We start from the raw sequence: 18,406 nt of genomic DNA on the forward strand, positions 1-18,406 counted from the left end.
TATATATTTGATCAAATTATTTATTTTGTTCATATTTTATTGTATATAATAATAAAAAAAATAAAAATATATGTAATTAAATAAATAACCTTTGTTTTTGAGAAGAAGTAAAAAAAGCATGGGGTAAAGAAGAAAATAAATGGGTATAAATGTAAATAATAAAACAAATTTAAGGATATAAATAGAAAAAAAATTATTCAAACCACCAATTTGATGCTTTGAAAAAATAAAAAATTAATAATAATTTTTGAATTATGTAATAATTATAAAAAAATCATACTATGTGTTTGTAAATATAAATAAATAAGATAAAATTATGAAAAAATTATATTATACGTTAATATACCATCGTTTAAATAAGATATTAATTTTTAAGCGAAATTTAATATTTTTTATTAAAAAATTAAATAATTAAAAATATTTTCATATTTTTTTAAAATAGAAAAGGTTAGAAAATATTTACCTTCTTCTTTTTCTGATAAACCCTGAGACGACGAAAACATTTAAAACCGAATTCGGCCATTCCTTGATTCAGGGAACATAGCCAGCGAAAAGTCTGGTTTCAGCAGGAAGGAAATCGAGCCCAAAGGAGTTAATTGAAAAATGAACAGAGACAAGGAAGAAGATGAAGAAGATATAGTTTGCTTGGATGAGTCTTTCTTCATCAATGACAAGTATATTGCTAGTTTAATCCGTTAAACTTCAACTTCAATTTTGGTGTTTCTCATTTCTCTGTTAGCGATCAAACGAAGGGTTTTTTCATTGTTGTACAGTTATCAGTTGACCACTTTCACTTTTGGCTCTCAAGTTCTTCAGCTTTACTGTCTTCAAGCTGCTTCCAGTGAGTATCTCTGTTCTTTTTTTTTGTTCCTGTCAATTTCATATGAGATGATCGAGTGTGCGTATCAATTTCGCTAACATGATTTATTATTCTAAATTCATCGGAACTATGTGGTTATGTGCTTAGTCGTATTAAGCTTCGTTATGCGGATGATTTTTTTTTTTTTTTGGGTTTCTTTTTCCTGGGTTTGATAATGGAATAAATCAAATGAAAGAGGAAGCTCGAGTAAGCTCCCTGGTAAAGATTGTAGATGACCTGGTGGAATAGATGGCAAAGCGTTCTTATGTTTGATGATTTGGAGCTAGAGGTTATGATATATGATAATTTATAGAAGACGATGGGGAATCATAGGCTAGAAGGTGAGAATCAACATATAAATGGAAGTATATGTTCTTGAGATGTCATATTTCCAACATTTATATATATATATATATTTGAAATAAAAAGTATAATATGTATTCATTAATTATCAGCACCAAGAGGGTGCTAACCCATGTATAAAAAATATTTACTTGTCAACCAGAAAGTCAATAAGATTACCTAAATCCTCTATAAACTACAAAGAGTTATCCCCAACGAACATTTGTATATTCTAAATACTTAATTAGTTATATTTTACTATTAGTATAATTTTTCCCCATTTTAACTACAAACATGAATTGCTATCTCTTTGTACCAAAGTCTGAATTTTGTTACGTATGTAACATCGTCTTAGTTTCCTAAATGCTTATATTAGTTTCATTACTTTTCGTATCAAATGAATACATATACCTACATATTTGGACTATTATGGGCCTGAGTCCCCACATTTTTCAGTATAAAAATTTATGGAGTTAGATGCTTAGATCCATATGCATACCTGACTATTGCAACCAAGTCCGAACAACATAGGTCACAAGTTGTCTAAGATGAAACTGAAATATCTTGAGGGCAAAATTATTGACTAGAATGTTCAATCACAAATAAAATACTACGACATGGCAGTCAGGAGGGTGGTTTTCTTTCATAATCACATTTGTCTTATATTTTATTCCAGTAGATTGATTATCATTGTTGTTATTGGCTATATAATTGCCAATATATTTTGCCCCTATTTGCAGTTATACACAAACTTATCACATGATCCGAAAACTCCAGTGCTTCCCTTTTGATAAAACCGTTTCATTGTCGCTATCATTGTTAGTTTTTTGGCATGAATATCAGCTATGTGTTTTCCCTTTTCTTTTCCCTTTTGAAAACAGCCATAGTGGGTTAGTGCTTCTACAATGCTGGTGTAACTATATGAGAACAAAGAGTGATTATTTTTCCTGTTTGCGATCCTTAGAATTCCAAATAGAATAGTAAACTCTAAATTAAAGTTTTAATTTGTTAAAAGTTAAATTCATGGCCTATGAATATATTCGGGAATAATTGTGTCATATCACTGATTGTTGATCATTATGGTGACTGTTCGGAAACTCCTGCATTTGTGGCCTCACTGGAAAGTTAGAATTAAAATACTATACGGCATCAAAGTTCTTCATTGGGCATTAGTTAGCCTGAAAATGGTGTTTTAGTTTTGAGCAATCCACATTTCATCTGCTATTTAAGAAAGAAATGTTGAAATCTTTTAAGATATATCCTTTTAAATTTATACTAACTACTTCAGAAACAGCTGATTTTGATTTGACAGGGCAGTTGGTATGGCCAGGTGCCATGCTTTTGAATGATTATATCTCACGAAATGCAGAGGTGCTCCAGGGGTGCTCAGTTATTGAATTGGGTTCGGGTGTTGGTAAGTGCTGTTATAAGACAACCTTGTTCTCTTCTTGACTGCAAAATTGCTTAAATGTGTTAAGAGGTCAGTGCTGAGGTGCTTAAGGATTTAGAGGTATCCAAATGCTACATTTTTGGAACCAGATTAATCCTTCCACTATTATTTTAAATTCAATGTGGAAGTCAGAAGTTGAAGATCTTACCTTAGCTTTTAGGTGCCTTAAGCCATTGGTCACCGTGCACTCATTTTAATAAAATGACTTGAAATCACTGGTTTTTCATGTATTATTAGTTTTCATCTAGGCTTACCTGGAATATTAGTCTGGACACTGTTCTTGGTAACTTCAATTAGAAGAAAGTTTGTCTTTGGAAATTCCATAAAATAATTGAGCTTTTATCATAGTCTTAAACTGCATACTATGGATTGGGGTGTTCATGGTGGCTACTATGATCTTCTCATGAATTGCTTCTACAGTGTGGTTCTTTTCTATTCTTGCTGTTGTGGTGCTTAGGTTTGTTGTGAAAAATCTGCCTTTTGTATGCCATTTGTGAAGTTCATTATATCACATGGATTGTTTTGTGTCAAGCCTGGTCTACCATCAGCACCACCAGAAACAACCAACAAAACCCTCAAAGTTTATGAAAGGAGGGCGAGGGCGACAAGTGTAAAAGGGTGGGGCTGGTGAAGGTCAGCAGTACCTAATCAAATATTCTGGTTGTCATCGATAATGGCTCAATTAGTTAGAATAGATGAATCTTTTTTTTTTTTCATTTTCTTTTTGTATTCCACCTATGCTTGCTGTTAGTTATTTTCCTGAATTTCCTTCAGTTTCTACTTTGGTTGTTATGGAGAAGAATACAGAAAACCTTGGGAAGGAAGGGAACTGTGTCAGGAATCTCATCCTGAATGAAATTTCTCAACTCAGCTTTTCTCAGAATTTCTGTCGACTTTCTCCTTCTCACTTTTCTTTGTCAATTCTCTCTTTTCTTTCTCTTTGCTGTATAAACCCTAACTCTTATCCTGACCTTAATTCCCAAAGCTCAACCATCAACCAATCTTTCGGTTGGAGCTTATGTCCAAGGCTCCTGAAATTTTCCCTGACTACTTTTGCCATAATGTTAGTCCTGTTTTCACCACAATTTTATTTTGGCCTCAATGTGATCTTCTATCTTATCTGATGGCTGATTTGTGATAGCTACCATCTGCCATGCAGGTGTCACTGGGATACTTTGCAGCAGGTTCTGCAAAGATGTTGTCTTGACTGACCATAATGAGGAAGTGCTCAAGGCAAGGTCATAAAATTATATTTCAGTACTGGGAAGCTTGGCAGGCGGTATTTCTAAATCTTCTTGCTATCCACAATTTTCAGATCCTGAAGAGAAATATAGAGTTCCATAAATCTTCCGAGGAGTTTGATACTTCTGCTGGTGAGGCAACGAATTTAGTTAGGTTGGAACATGCTTGGAACAGCTGATGTCTCAATTGTCCATCTTATACGCAGGCTTATTTGCTGAAGAGCTGGAATGGGGAAATGTTGATCAGCTCAGCAACATCTTGCAAAAATATACCGGGGGGTTTGATATAATTCTTGGAGCTGATATATATATCCTGATTACCACTTATCCCTTTCTTATTTTCAAAAACTTTCAGGAGGAAGAGAATATTCTATTGCTGATAATATGAGATGGTGCCATTTCATTGAGATTGTTCAATGCATGCTAAATTAATATGTTTGAGCACAATGTTAGAATTACCATATCATTTATATGCCATAAAATATTGTTTCATTGGTTTAATATCCAAGGTTAATGTTATAGAAAGTGTCCTTGATAATAAATAAGCTTCCAACAGTCAAGTGTTCCTTTGCTTTTTGACACTGTCGAGCAGCTCCTCCGTGCTAGGAAGCAAGGATGTTGCAAATTCATACTGGCATATGTATCTCGAGCGAAGACGTAAGTAGCTCATATATAAGTTTGATACTATCTTATTTATTTATCTTTTTAATTAAATTTGATGTTTACTTGAGAGAACTGAATAGGCTGATTTGCCTTCATATAAGAACAGCCCAGGATTTTCTGCTTTTTTAAATCTTTTCTCTACTTCTTTAGATCAGAAGAACTGTATACTAAACTGGTAAGGTTTCATGGGAAATTTGACAGTAATCATAAGTGACCTACTTCCTGTCTACTCCCAAATTTTGTTGTTTGATCATCCCCTCTTTGCCATCAAGTGGAGCACTACGACAGCAATCTTACCTTCGAGAAAAGAATGAATTTCTTCGTTTTGTCAATCATTATTCATCATTTTTGCTGTTTATAAATTGTTTCTTCCGAACTTTATGATGCAGCATTCTTGTTATTGGTTTATGGCTATTTTGCATTGCATGCAGGATGGATTCGATTGTCATCCGTGAAGCCATTCGCCGTGGAATGTCAATAGATGAAGTAGTTGGAACCCGGTCTGTTGTTCATAATCTTGAAGGAGTCATCTTTGAAATCACCCTTCAATAGATATACTGGGTATGTTTTTTAGCTCCCATGAGCAGAAATTCACACACACACACACATATATATATATAAGCAATGTTTCTTGAATCTTTTACTGAAGTTCTTGGAAAACAGAATGCTCTATATATTGTTTGGATTGGTCAAAACCACATGTTTGATAATTGTTTCCTGCTTTTTATAAGTTTATTCATAATTTTTTAAGAATTTTTTCTAATTAATTTATTCAAATATTTTCTTAAAATTATTGAGAATATATGCATAAAATAATGTCATAATTATTTGGATAAGTGTATATATATATATATATATTAGTTTTTTGTTATCAACACTTTATTCAATTGTCTATTTATTTATTTATAATAAAAATTTACTTTAAAATAAACACATTTCTTTCAGCAATTAATCAGGATTTTGACAACACTTAAATTTAATAAAAAATATATTATTAGAAAAAGAAATATGTTTTTATTATGCAAAAATTGCCTCAAATCACATTAATTTCTCCATTGATAATTATGTCATAAATGCTAATAATATTATATTCATATATGATGTAAAATTAAGTTATAAACTTATAGTTATTAATTATAAGAGCTTTTTAAATTGTGTTAGAATAACAAAAAATTATATCTTTAACTTAATTAGAAAAATACATTTTATATTTAGTAAACTATAAGCATTAGTGTGGTGATAGCTTAATATTAATATTTATCATTGTAATAAAATTTTTATAATTTTTTAATTAAAAATTAAAGACGAACTATTAAATTAATTTTTGAAATTTAATTATTTGTTTTAAATATATTTTTTTTATTTTCTTAAATGATATTTGAATGATTTAAAAAATGACTTAAAAATAATTTTAATTAACTAATTAAATTAATAATATAATAATAATATAATTCATTATTAGGAAATTATTAATAATGATTAATAATATTTAAATTTTTAATTTAAAGTCTCAAAACCTTAAGAAAAAAAAAATATATTGTAATGACGGAAGCAAATAGTAAATTAGAGTATTCAAAAAGGTTACGAGAATGTTTTTTTATAACAGTTCATAAAAATTGAATATATGGTTGAAACCAAAAAAATAAAAATATCATGGAGTTAACTTCTATTCGCAACTTTAATGGGTTCGGGAGGTAACCTTTACTCGCAACTCTCTTACTGTTCAGAATCTGAATCTTAGTTTTTTGATCTGAAATGGTTAAATAGGAAGGTGAATTACGCTAACTCAGTAAGAATATCACATCAATTACTAATACGAAAAATCGAATGTTGGTAAAAATTATAAAACAACTAATGAAGTCATTAGTTTAGATAAATTCATTTAATATAAAATCTTTTATTCCATATTTATCGTTATGAGTTTCTAAAATCGGCCTATAAAAACAATAACTCAAATAACATTGTGATTTCATATCAAAGAGAACAAGAATAGCAACTTACTTTTTTACCTGCTCACCAGTACCTCTGGGGGTTAATAGGAATGTCCCCCTATGCATGAACCTAATATCCAAATTTGTCAATTAACCGATCGTTCTCATACCTTGTTCAGTAATGGACGCCAAATATACCATTGTTTCGATATTTCATCCGATTTGAGGGTGAATCATATCTCCTAACCCCTTTTGGTATGAGAATTCTTAGCTCCGCCCAACTGAGGTAATGTCTACGATATGATTTTTCTTATGTACCAGGTTCGTCCACCCTTTCCTAGGGTATCTAGTGAGCCTTTCATACATAGATTCACATCAACTACCAATCACTAATTACATACCAATATCTCATATTTATAAATCAACAGTAAATCATGCAAAGAGACGATACGTAAATTAAGAAAATATGATTGAGACATTTATTGCAAAATGAACCAACAGATGAGAGCTACACAGTTAGGAAAACTAAATAATCGAGAAAATAATTAAAAGTAGTAATTAAAGCACATAATATAATAATAAGCATTTTAAGCAGTATAGGAAAAAATAAACAGTAAACTATGGCAAATACACACTAACCGGTCCCGACTCCACTAGTGACCTGTAATTAATTTTAGTATATTTTTTTAATTTTTACAAAACATAGTATTATTGATTATTAAGTTTCAATTTACCGTAACAGAAAAAAAAGTGAGAGATTTTTACCCCGGATCGGTATCTGAAATGTCGTACTTTTCACTGTACTTTCTGGCAGTCCCTGACTTTTCTGGATTTTTTCTGCAAAAATTAAAAATACTTGTCACGTATCTAAAAATACCGCTAAATGCTAAAATAAGCGTTTTAAAACATTTTCGACCAATTTTAAGGTTCCAGCACGGTGGTGTCGACATGCTCCAATGCTGGCTCCACCGGCCACGACGTCAGTTCCCCTCAGTCTGGTCATTTTTGACCGGCTTAGATCGATTTTGCATGTAAACTTATAAAACACCGAGTTAGGGGTCTTTTGTTGACCAGAAAAAGCAAAAATCAGAGCCCTAGCAGCGGGATGGTCTCTGGGTGCAACAGCTCCGTCGTTCCTCCTTCACGACGAGGTTTTCCTTTGACTAATCTGCACTAGAAAATGACGGAGAATACAATGGTAAAAAAAAAATCATGCGAAACAGAAAACGGGAAGGGGGTTATTAGAGAGGATTTTGGGTTTCAGCTGCGGCGGCTCGGTCGAGCTTCACTCGTGTTTTTCGGCTCACCGATCGGCCTTTTGGCTCCAATATGGGCATGGAGAGATTTGGGATTAAATTCCGAGCAAGAATGGAGAAAAAAGTACTTGTTCGATGTTGATAGTGGCTCCAATGCGGCAGCAACAACGATCAATTTCTTTTTTAGCCATCCTTCTTCTTCTTCTTCGACGAGAACTAGTGCGACTAGGTTTAGGATTTCCTGGAACACGATGTTTAAATATCCTCCCCGAGTCGATCTGGGCCGTCTGAGCGGGGAATGGATCTGGACCGTACGATCGGATTGAATATGGACCGTACGATCGTGCTTGAAGGAGAAACGTATCTGGGTCGTTCGTGCGTACGAAAATCGATCTGGACCGTTGGATCGCCTACGCACGCAGATCGCCCCCGTGCAGCCAATGTCAGCGTGTCCGCCACGGGGCGTCTCCTAATTCGTCATGGCTGCTGATGGAGCCATCCTACATGGCCATATTTTTTTGCAATTTTACCATCTGTTTTTAAATTTTCTTTCAAAAACACCCACTCATTCATAGTTTCACCTTTTTTTTTTCAGAATTATTTTTAATTTCACTCCTGATTCTATTTTTCTCAAAAATTCTATAAAATTAAATTAAAATAAAGATTTAATTATATATATATTTTTTTATTAATAAAAAAATTATCTTCGGCCAAATTTTCGGATCTGAGTATTACAACTCTCCTCTCCCCTCCCCTCTTAAGAAGAAATCTGATCCCTCAAATTTGTTTTCCTCTTACTAGTCAAGTAGTTGAGGGTACTAGGTTCTGAAGTCTAATTTTAGCTCCTAAGTGGCATCTTCCCTTGCGTGATTCTGCCATAAGACCTTGATAAGAGAAATTTTTATATTGCAAAGTACTCTACTCTTCTGGTCTAAAATTCTTATTGCTACCTCCTCATAGGATAGATCCTCCTGGAGTGAAAGTGGTTCGTGAGACAAGATATGCGAGAGATCTGGGTTGTACTTGCATAACATAGATACATGAAATACGTTATGGACTTTGGATAGCTTTAGAGGGAATACTAGTCTCTAGGAGGATGTACCAATCCTGTCCAAGATCTCAAACGGTCCAATGAATTGGGGATTTACTTTTCTTCTTATCAAACATGTTGATATGTTTGAAGAGGCTGAACTTAAGGAACACCTGATCGCCCTTCTCAAATTCTAAATCTTTCATCTAGGTGTCCACATAACTCTTCTGTCTACTCTGAGCTGTCTGAATGTTCTTCTTGATTTTAACTATTTTGGTTGTGGTCTCTTTTACAAGATCTGGGCCAAATAATTTTTTATTACCCACTTCTTTCCAACAGATCGGCAACTTACAGGGTTGGCCATATAATGCCTTATACGGGACCATGCCGATACTTGCTTGGTAGCTGCTATTGTAGGCGAACTCTATCAGAGGTAGGTGATCATCCCAATGGCCTCCGAAATCTAGAACACAAGCTCTGAACATATCCTCTAGTGTGCGAATTATTCGTTCTGATTGTCTATCGGTTTAATGGTGGAATGTGGTGCTAATGGACAGTTTCGTTCTCGTTACTTGCTGAAAACTAGACTAAAACTGAGAGGTGAACATAGGATCTCTATCAGATACCACTGTCATCAGAACTCCATGTAGCATGACTATCTCCCGAATATAAATTCTTGCTAGTTTTTCTAAGGGGTCGGTCATTTTGATAGCTAAGAAATAAAAGGACTTAGTGAGCCAATCAATAATTACCCAGATAGCATCATGTTTCGAGCATGTCTTAGACAACCCTGTTACAAAATCTATGGTGATATATTCTCATTTCTACTCTGAGATCGACAATGGCTGAAGTAGTTCATTTGAACGTTGATGTTCTGTAGCACCCGGAAAGGAGGAGGAAAAAAAAAAAAAGCCACGTCAGCAGTCCCGGCCAACCGGGGCCTGCCACATGGCAAGACCACGTCACTCCGAAAGGTAGCCACGTTGGCGATCCGCGTGGGTGAAATTCGACGGCCCAGATCAATCGCGCGATCGGACGGCCCAGATACAATCGCACGGACGACCCAGATTCAATCAAAAACGAACGGTCCAGATTAAAACAAAATGGACGGCTGAGATCAAAAGGCAATGGGTTATAAATAGAACCCCCACACCAGACCACAAACCCTAGCCGCCTGCCGCTCGCCCGAGAAGACGAACCAGAGGCCGACCGCCGCCACCCGCCGCCGCACCGGGGAAATTTCCGACCGCCGATCGAGGTAAATTTCATACCCCCGACTCGTTTTTCCACGCTGATTCCTCCTATGGCCAAATCGAAGCCAAAATCCCGGCCAAACGGCCGGAATACGCGGCCGAAGACCAGCGGCGCCGCCGCGCCCCCTCTCGGTTTTTGCATCCGACGAGGCCCTTCCCGGCCTCCGTTCGATGCAATTTTTATATCACCGTGACCACCATTCTTTTCTCTACAGGTTGACCGGAGCCGAATCACCAAAACACGAACCTCGCCGGAGAGCCGCCGCACCCGAAAGCGCCGCCGCCGGTAAGCTCCGTTTTTTCGTGATTTTTTGGCCCCCCGAGGGCCCTAGGGTTGTTTTCTCACAAGGACCGATGCGAGTGTGGCCGAATTCGGCCGAAAACAGCCGAAAACAGCCAACCCGAGGCGACTCGCCGCCGCCAGCGGCGGCGCCGTCGCCGGAGCACGGCGGAGCCGCCGTGCCGGAGTTGCGATTTGGGCTGAAAGAGGCCCTGGGCCTAATTTGGGTTTTTTTTGGAACACGTGCAGGTACTGTTAGTGTGTTTCAGTTCCCCGGAAAAAAATTCAGGAAAAATTAGGGACGGCCTGCAGGCGCACTGTGAATCGTATTCGGATCCCGAAAACAAGTAAGGACCCCTCACCCTATTTCCTATCACGGTATTAAAGTTCAAAATGATAAAACGGTATTTCTTGAATTAACGAATGTGTGAAGTTGCTTAAGGTGGCTAATGGAGCCCGAGTCTAGTGTGATTGGTGATTTACTGTTATTTGGCCTGTTTACAGCTTTAAATGCAAAATGAGGTTTGATGTGTTCATTTTACAGATTTGTGTGCATATACTACGTTTTTATTAATTATGGGTTGAATGACTGAAAAACTGATACTGTATGTTGTCTGTTTGGCATGAATTACGATTTGCTTGTTTAAATGTGAATTGATGATGCTGACTGAGGAAAAGGAAAATGAAAGATTGTGTAGACTGATAATTGTATTATGGGGGTCAGCCTGACTAGATATCCTGGGAGATGGTGGACGGACCGGGTCCGTAGGGAACCCTACCGGGATTGTGGTCTCACATGCCGGACGGGGTATGGAGATCTTATGGTTTTGGCGCCCATACCGGACGGGGTATGGGGACGGCCCGTTTCACCCTCATACCGGACGGGGTATTGAGGTTTATGGTTTTGGCGCCCATACCGGACGGGGTATGGGGACGGCCCTGGAAACTGATTGTGAATGTTAAAGGTTAACGGGTAGCGGGACCCCTATGGACCCCCACGGATACTAGTAGGCTGGTAAATGAGAAAAAGATATGTTGTATAATGATTGAATTACAAGAGGCGTGATAAGTGTTATGTTTTACAGCTTATATTATTCCATGATTATGATAATGTTATTGTTTTTCTTATATTGTTTTCATAAATTCCACCGAGGTAAGTGGATGGTAAAGGTTTTCATGTTAATAAACGAGTTTGTTGTAAATTATGCTCCATTGGTCTTTTTGTGTTTTCTACCCACCTTTACCTCCGTGACGGTGAGATATCGTGATGTTCTTACTGGGCTAGTGTAGCTCATTCCTTATTTAATCATTTCAGATCAGGAAGACATTGTTCCCGAGCGCGTTCCGCAAGAAGACGACGAAGGGGACGCCTAAAGACTCCAAAGTCATATTCATAGTTTACTTTCGAATTTCTCTTTTATTTAGTTTGATCTTTTATATTTTGAGCACGTTTTTAGTTTTAGTGTAAGGGATGTTAATCGAATTTTGACTTCGCTTCCGCATTTGATATTTTTAATATACATTCCATTTTAAATTTCCGGGGCCGTTACATGTTCTGCCTTAACCTATTAACATACAAGACACTTGAACATGAAATTGACGATTTCTCTTTTTATTCCGCTCCATAAAAAATGAGGTTGCATATTTTGATACACCTTAATACTTTTGGGATGCATTGTGAACTTTGAGTTATGGGTCTCTGTCATGATGTCCCTTTTTAGTTCACTGTCATTTAGGACACACACCCTGTCTTGTAACCTGAGCAACCCATCGGCAAAGACTTTAAATATTGTATTTACTCTCTGTTCTGTATTCTTCCTGAGAGATGTTAGGGTGAGATCGGTCAATTGAGCTTCTTTTATTATCTGGATTAGTTAGGGTTGAACAGTTAAATGGGCCAGAGATATAACCCTCTTCAAGTCCTGAAGCTATATCTAGTGTGTAGCCCCTATTACCCTATATTAAGAAACCATTAGGTGAGCCAACATACCTGCATTTTTTCTGCTGAGTGCATCGACTACTACATTACCCCTACACAGGTGATACAAAATCTTGCAATCATAGTCCTTAAGGAGCTCTACCCAACTCATCTTACGCATGTTGAGATCCTTCTGAGTGAATATATGCTTCAAGCTTTTATGGTCTATATAAATCTTAAAAGTCTCTCCATATAAATAGTGGCGTTAGGTCTTCAAGGCGTGGATAATGATGGTAAATTTTAAGTCGTGGGTGGGGTAATTCTTTTCATGACTCTTCAACTGCATGGACCCATATGCTATGACCTTTCCATTTTGCATCAAAACACAGCTCAACTTTAGGTAGGAGGCATCACTATACACTGTGTATCCACCCGTCCTACTCGGTAAAGCCAACACAGGTGCAGTAGTCAACCGCTTCTTGAGTTCTGTAAACCTTCTTTTGCAATCTTCGTTCCTTTCAAACTTGACATTCTTCCATATAAATTAGGTCAATAGAGTGGCTAGGATAGAAAACCCTTCAACAAATTTGCTGTAACATCCTGCCATTCTCAAAAGGCTACGAATCTCCTTAACTGAAGTCAATATTTTCCAGCTGAGTATTACTTCAACCTTTTCAAGATTCATTGACACCTCATTCTTTGATATTATATGCCCTAGGAAGGTAGTCTGCTCAAGCCCGAACCCACATTTGCTCAATTTTGCATACAACTTCTTTTGTCCAAAAACTTGTAAAACTTGAGTCAAGTGATGAACGTGTTCCTCTTTGCTATCTGAATAAATCAGGATAACATCAATAAATACAACAATAAACTGATATAGGAATCGCCTAAAAACTCTATTTATCAAGGCGTAGATAATGGCAGCAAATTTTAAGTCGTGGGTGGGGTAATTCTTTTTATGACTCTTCAACTGCCTGGACCCATAGGTTATAACATTTCTATATTGCATCAAAACACAGTCCAACCATAGATAGGAGGCATTACTATACACTATATGTCCACCTGTCCTATTCGGTAGAGCCAATGCATGTGCAATAGTCAACCACTTCTTGAGTTTTGTAAAGCTTCTTTCACAATCCTCGTTCCACTTAAACTTGATGTTTTTCCTTGTAAGTTAGGTCAATATAGCGGTTAGGCTAGATAACCTTTCCATAAATTTGCGGTAATATCCTGTCATTCCTAAAAGGCTACGAATCTCCTTAACCGAAGTCAATATTTTCCAACCGAATATTGCTTTAACCTTTTCGAGATTCACTGATACCCCATCATTTGATATTATATGCCTTAGAAAGGTAGTCTGCTCAAGACAGAACCTACACTTGCTCAATTTTACATACAACTTATTTTCTCTAAAAATCTGTAAAACCTGAGTAAGATGATGAACGTGTTTCTCTTTGCTATTTGAATAGATCAGGATATCATCAATAAACACAATGATGAACTGATCCAAGAATTGCCTAAAAAATCTGTTCATCAAGTCCATAAAAATGACTGACGCATTGGTTAGCCCAAAAGATATTATCAGGAATTCATAGTGTCCGTACCTAGTTCTGAAGGCTGTCTTGAGAATATCTTCTGCCCCGATCTTTACCTGATGGTAGGTAACTCGAACGCAAATCTATCTTAGAAAAAATCTGAGTATTCTGTAACTGATCGAAAAAATAATCAATCTTAGGGATGTGGTACTTGTTCTTGATTGTGACTCTGTTCAATCCCTTATAGTCATTACATAACCTTATAGAACTATCCCATTTTCTTGCAAACTTAACTTCAGCACCCTAAGGTTGATACTGGTGCTTCATATTTTTTTATGTCATATACTTTTACAAAAAAATTAGATGTGGTACATATGAATCTTGATTATGTAATGTTTGTGTCTATTCTTGGGAATGAGACACTATTAGGGGAGATCATATACAAAGCTTGTATCATAGAGATAACAGATATGAAATTGAGTGTAGATCTGATAGAAATAAATACGTGAGATTTTGATGTAATTTTGGGGATGAATTTGTTAATGGCGTATCACGCCACTATAGACTGTTTCCATAAGAAGCTTGTATTTCATCTTCCTAATGAAGAGTCATTCATAAATTAATAAAAGTTTTAGATATTATTCTCTCATGGCAATTGCATTGTTTATATGACGTTTTAACTCGGTTGTATTTTCTACATTAGGCAAACCTAATAAAGAAGTTTACATTCAAGAGATCCTTGTGGTCCGAAAATTTTTGGATGTAGTTCTTGATGAACTATCCGGATTGTTAGTGGATAGAAAAGTTGAATCCCTTCCACATATGCGGTATGTATTATTGAGACAATAACATGGTCAGTCTCTATAATCCTTATCACAGTGCTGGTAAGTCCTACCATGTTCTGTTACCGGAGCCTAAAAAAGAGTTTGAGTCATCAGCCTATATCTCTTGTTTTGTTGAATTGGTACAGTAGGTGCTGGTATGCGGTGTGGGACTGGGGGTATGAAATTTCTCACTACTGGAGGGAAGTTACAAACATTCTTCTCTATTAGTTGTGCCCTGGCTAGGACTACTGAGTAGGTACTGAGTTCGAACACATACAGTTATTGTCTTATTTTAGGACGGATGCCCCACCCAAACTTTCTTGCCTTTCTGCCTTCATCCATCATACTCTTAGGAGAATACTGGTCCAACTCTAGGAACTTTCAGACATACTCTGACATTGTCATATCACCCTATACCAAGTGTGCAAACTCCATTTTCTTCAGATGCTGAAGATGCTCTATAAGGTACTCTAGATTAAAGGCTAACAAGAACTATTCCCAAGTGACTGGAATGGGTAAGTTGGCCTATTTTAATTGCCACTAGCGACCTGCCTCACCCACGAGCATGTAGGTGGTAAGTACAACTTTTTATTCGGGAACCAGCCCAAGAGTTGTGAAGGCCTTCTCTGTCTCTGCTAACCAATATTTGACCTCTTCGAAAAAGGATGCCCCTACAAAGGCAGATGAGTTTAGTCTCTTTTATCTCTCAATGTAGTCTGGGTCTATCATGGGTAGAACCAGATCCTGTTAAAGAGGAATTGGATTGTATTGGGGATGGACCGAATGTCCCTGTGGCGGCACCTAATTGTATGATGGAGGCACCAGATTATATTATGGTGATAGCGGATGATATGGTGGAAAAGCAAGATTGTATCGTGGTGGCACTAAATTTTTTTGTTGTAGGGGTAACTCAAATTGTGGTAGTGGTGGAGGGTCAGACAGCTCCCTCATTTCTTCTCGGGCCTGCTAGACAAAGATAAGTCTCTCCAACATCTCAAAGAGTCGATCGACATCCTCTGGAAGTGACCCATCCCGAGCTGCTTAGTTTAATAATGACCTTCATCTCCTTATCTCCTTGTACCTGTATTTCATAAAAAAGGGTTGAGTGACAGGTTTGTATTTTAGTGATTTAATATTTGTATAAAGAATGGTTTTGAGGAACGCGACTTTGATACCAATTGTAAAAGCAAAAAACCTTAAGAAAAAAATATATATTGTAATGACATAAGCAAATAATAATTTAGGGTTTACATTCCTTACACAGTAAATTAGAGTACCCAATAGAATTATAAGAATGTCCATTTTACAGCATTTCATAAAAATGGAATATATAACTAAAGAAATAAAAATCATATAGGGTTAACTTCCACTGGCAACTTTGATAGGGTCTGGGAGGTAACCTTTACTCGCAACCCTCATACTGTTCAGGATCTGAATCTTGATCTTTTTGATATGAAATAGTTAAATAGAGGGTGTGAGCTACACTAACCAGTAATAATATCACACTAATCATTGATACGAAAAATCAAAGGTTAGTAAAAATTATAAAACAACTAATGGAGCCACTAGTTTAGGTAAATTCATTTAACATAAAAAATTTTATTCCATACTTACCGTTATGAGTTTCCAAAACTGACCGATGAAGATAATAACTCAAATAATATTGTGATTTCATATCCAAGAGAGCAAGCATAACAACTTATCTTTTTATCTGTTTACCGGTACCTTTGGGGATCCATAAGAATGTTGTCCTACGTGTGAACCAAATATCCAGATTTGTCAATTAACTGGTCGTTTCTATATCCTGTTCGGTAATGGGCGCCAAATATATTATCACCTCGATATCCCGTCCACTAATGAAGGTGAACCATATCTCCCAACCCCTTACGGTATGAGACTTCTTAATCCCGTTCGACTAAGATAATATCCACGGTAGGATTTTTTCTATGTATAGGGTTCGTCCACCCTTTCCTAGGGTATCCAATAAGCTTTTCATACATAGATTCACATCAACAACCAATCACCAATTACATGTCAATATCTCATATTTAGAAATCAGCAGTAAATCATGCAAAGAGATAACATGTAAATTAAGAAAATATAATTAAGACATTTATTGCAAAACTAACCAACAGATGAGGGCTACGCAGTTAGGTAAACTAATTAACCGAGAAAATAATTCAATTTTAAGCAATCTAAGAGAAAATAAATAGTAAATGACGACAAATATATACTGATTGGTCCCAGCTCCATTAATGACTTATAATTAATTTTATAATTTTTTAATTTTCATAAAACACAGTGTTATTGATTATTAAGTTTTAATTTACTGTAACAGGAAAAAAATAGAGGGATTCTTACCCCATATCAGTGTCCAAAATACCATATTTTTCATTGTGCCACTTGGTGATCCCCAAATTTTCTAACTTTTTCATGCAAAAATTAAAAATATTTGTCACGTATCCAAAAATACTCCAAAAGGTCAAAATATGTGTTTAAAAACTTTTTCAGCCAAATTTATGGTTCTAGCACTATGTCGTCGCCTTGCTTCGGCACCGACTTTGCCACCCACAGCAGCAGTTCCCCTCGATTTGGTTGTTTTTGACCGGTTTAGGTCAGTTTTGGCTGATTTTGCACGTAAACATATGAAATCAAGTTAGGGGGCCTCTATTGACCGAAAAAAGTAAAAAATTAGAGCGCTATCAGTGGGAGGGTCTTTGGGTGCGGCGGCTCTGTCGTTCCTCCTTTGCGGTCGAGATTCTCCTTCAGCTAACCTACACTAGAAAATGACAGAGAAGACAACGGTCAAAAAATCATGCAAAATGAAATACGGGAAGGGGGTCATCAGAGAGGATTTTGAGTTTTACTGCGGCGGCTCGGTTGAGCCTCACTCATATTTTTCGGCTCACCGGTCAGCTTTTTGGCTATGATATAAGCATGGAGAGATTCGGGATTAAATTACGTGCGGAAAGGGAGAAAAAATTACTTGTTTGGAATCGTTGGTGGCTCCGGTGCGGCAGTGATGACGATTGGTTTCTTCTCTGGCCGTTCTTTTTCTTATTCTCCAGTGAGGACTAGTACAGTTGGGGTTAGGGTTCTCTGGAACGCAATGTTTAAATATCCTCCCCGAGTTGATCTGGACCGTCCGTGCGGGGACGCATGACCCTCTCCCATCCATTAGATCCCTCATATTCGAAGAATGGATCTGGACCGTACGATCAGATTGAATCTGACCGTCCAGTCGCGCCTGAAGGAGAAATATATCTGAGTCATCCATGCGTGCGGGAATCAATCTGGACCATTGAATCGCCCATGCACGCGGATCGTCCGCGTGGCCTTCTGCGTGGAGTCGATGTTAGCGTGTCTGCCACGTGGCGTCTCCTGACTCGTCGTGTCTCCTGATGGGGCTATCTTATGTGATCATATTTTTTATTTTTTGAGATTTTATCCCTTAAATTTTTTTTTAAAAAATATCTCATTTATTCACAATTTTATCTTTTTTAATTATTTAGTTATTTATATATATTTTTATTAAACGAAAAATTATCCCAAGTCAAGTTTTCGGGTTCGGACGTTACATTTAAAATAATTTGAAGACATTGATAATCAAATTATAATAAAAATAATAAATTTTAAACTTGAGAATTAATATAATAATATATTAAAAAATAAATACATATGTTTTGAGTGAATTTTATTATAATCTTAAATTTATTATAACTTCCAACTCATTCCCACATTTTGGTAGAACGACTTTCAATAACAAATTTGTTCACCAAACAAACTAAAGAAACAAATCCAAGCCCATAGCCCATGTAACCGAC

General features: G+C 36.5%; 1 protein-coding gene across 1 annotated transcript; it reads left to right on the forward strand.

Annotated features, from left to right (window-relative positions):
- The first annotated feature begins 471 nt into the window (after window positions 1-471).
- LOC110816911 (Putative methyltransferase family protein) lies at window positions 472-5,250 on the forward strand. The gene is made up of 8 exons (XM_022045257.2): window positions 472-674; window positions 774-841; window positions 2,496-2,615; window positions 3,811-3,884; window positions 3,967-4,024; window positions 4,099-4,200; window positions 4,438-4,549; window positions 4,987-5,250. Exons 1-8 carry the CDS (start codon window positions 604-606, stop codon window positions 5,105-5,107), a joined length of 726 nt encoding a protein of 241 aa, XP_021900949.1. The 5' UTR covers window positions 472-603; the 3' UTR covers window positions 5,108-5,250.
- The last annotated feature ends 13,156 nt before the right edge of the window (window positions 5,251-18,406 follow it).

Source organism: Carica papaya, chromosome 5, assembly GCF_054855325.1.
Source record: "Carica papaya isolate Zhongbai chromosome 5, ASM5485532v1, whole genome shotgun sequence".
NCBI classification, from domain to species: domain Eukaryota; kingdom Viridiplantae; phylum Streptophyta; class Magnoliopsida; order Brassicales; family Caricaceae; genus Carica; species Carica papaya.

Excerpts from the sequence above, each read along its gene's own strand:
- LOC110816911 (XM_022045257.2), top strand. The coding sequence starts at position 604 with ATGAACAGAGACAAGGAAGAAGATGAAGAAGATATAGTTTGCTTGGAT. Across the intron at positions 842-2,495 it reads CTGTCTTCAAGCTGCTTCCA|CTGATTTTGATTTGACAGGG; the intron begins GTGAGTATCTCT and ends CTTCAGAAACAG. Across the intron at positions 4,201-4,437 it reads AATTCTTGGAGCTGATATAT|GCTTCCAACAGTCAAGTGTT; the intron begins ATATCCTGATTA and ends GATAATAAATAA.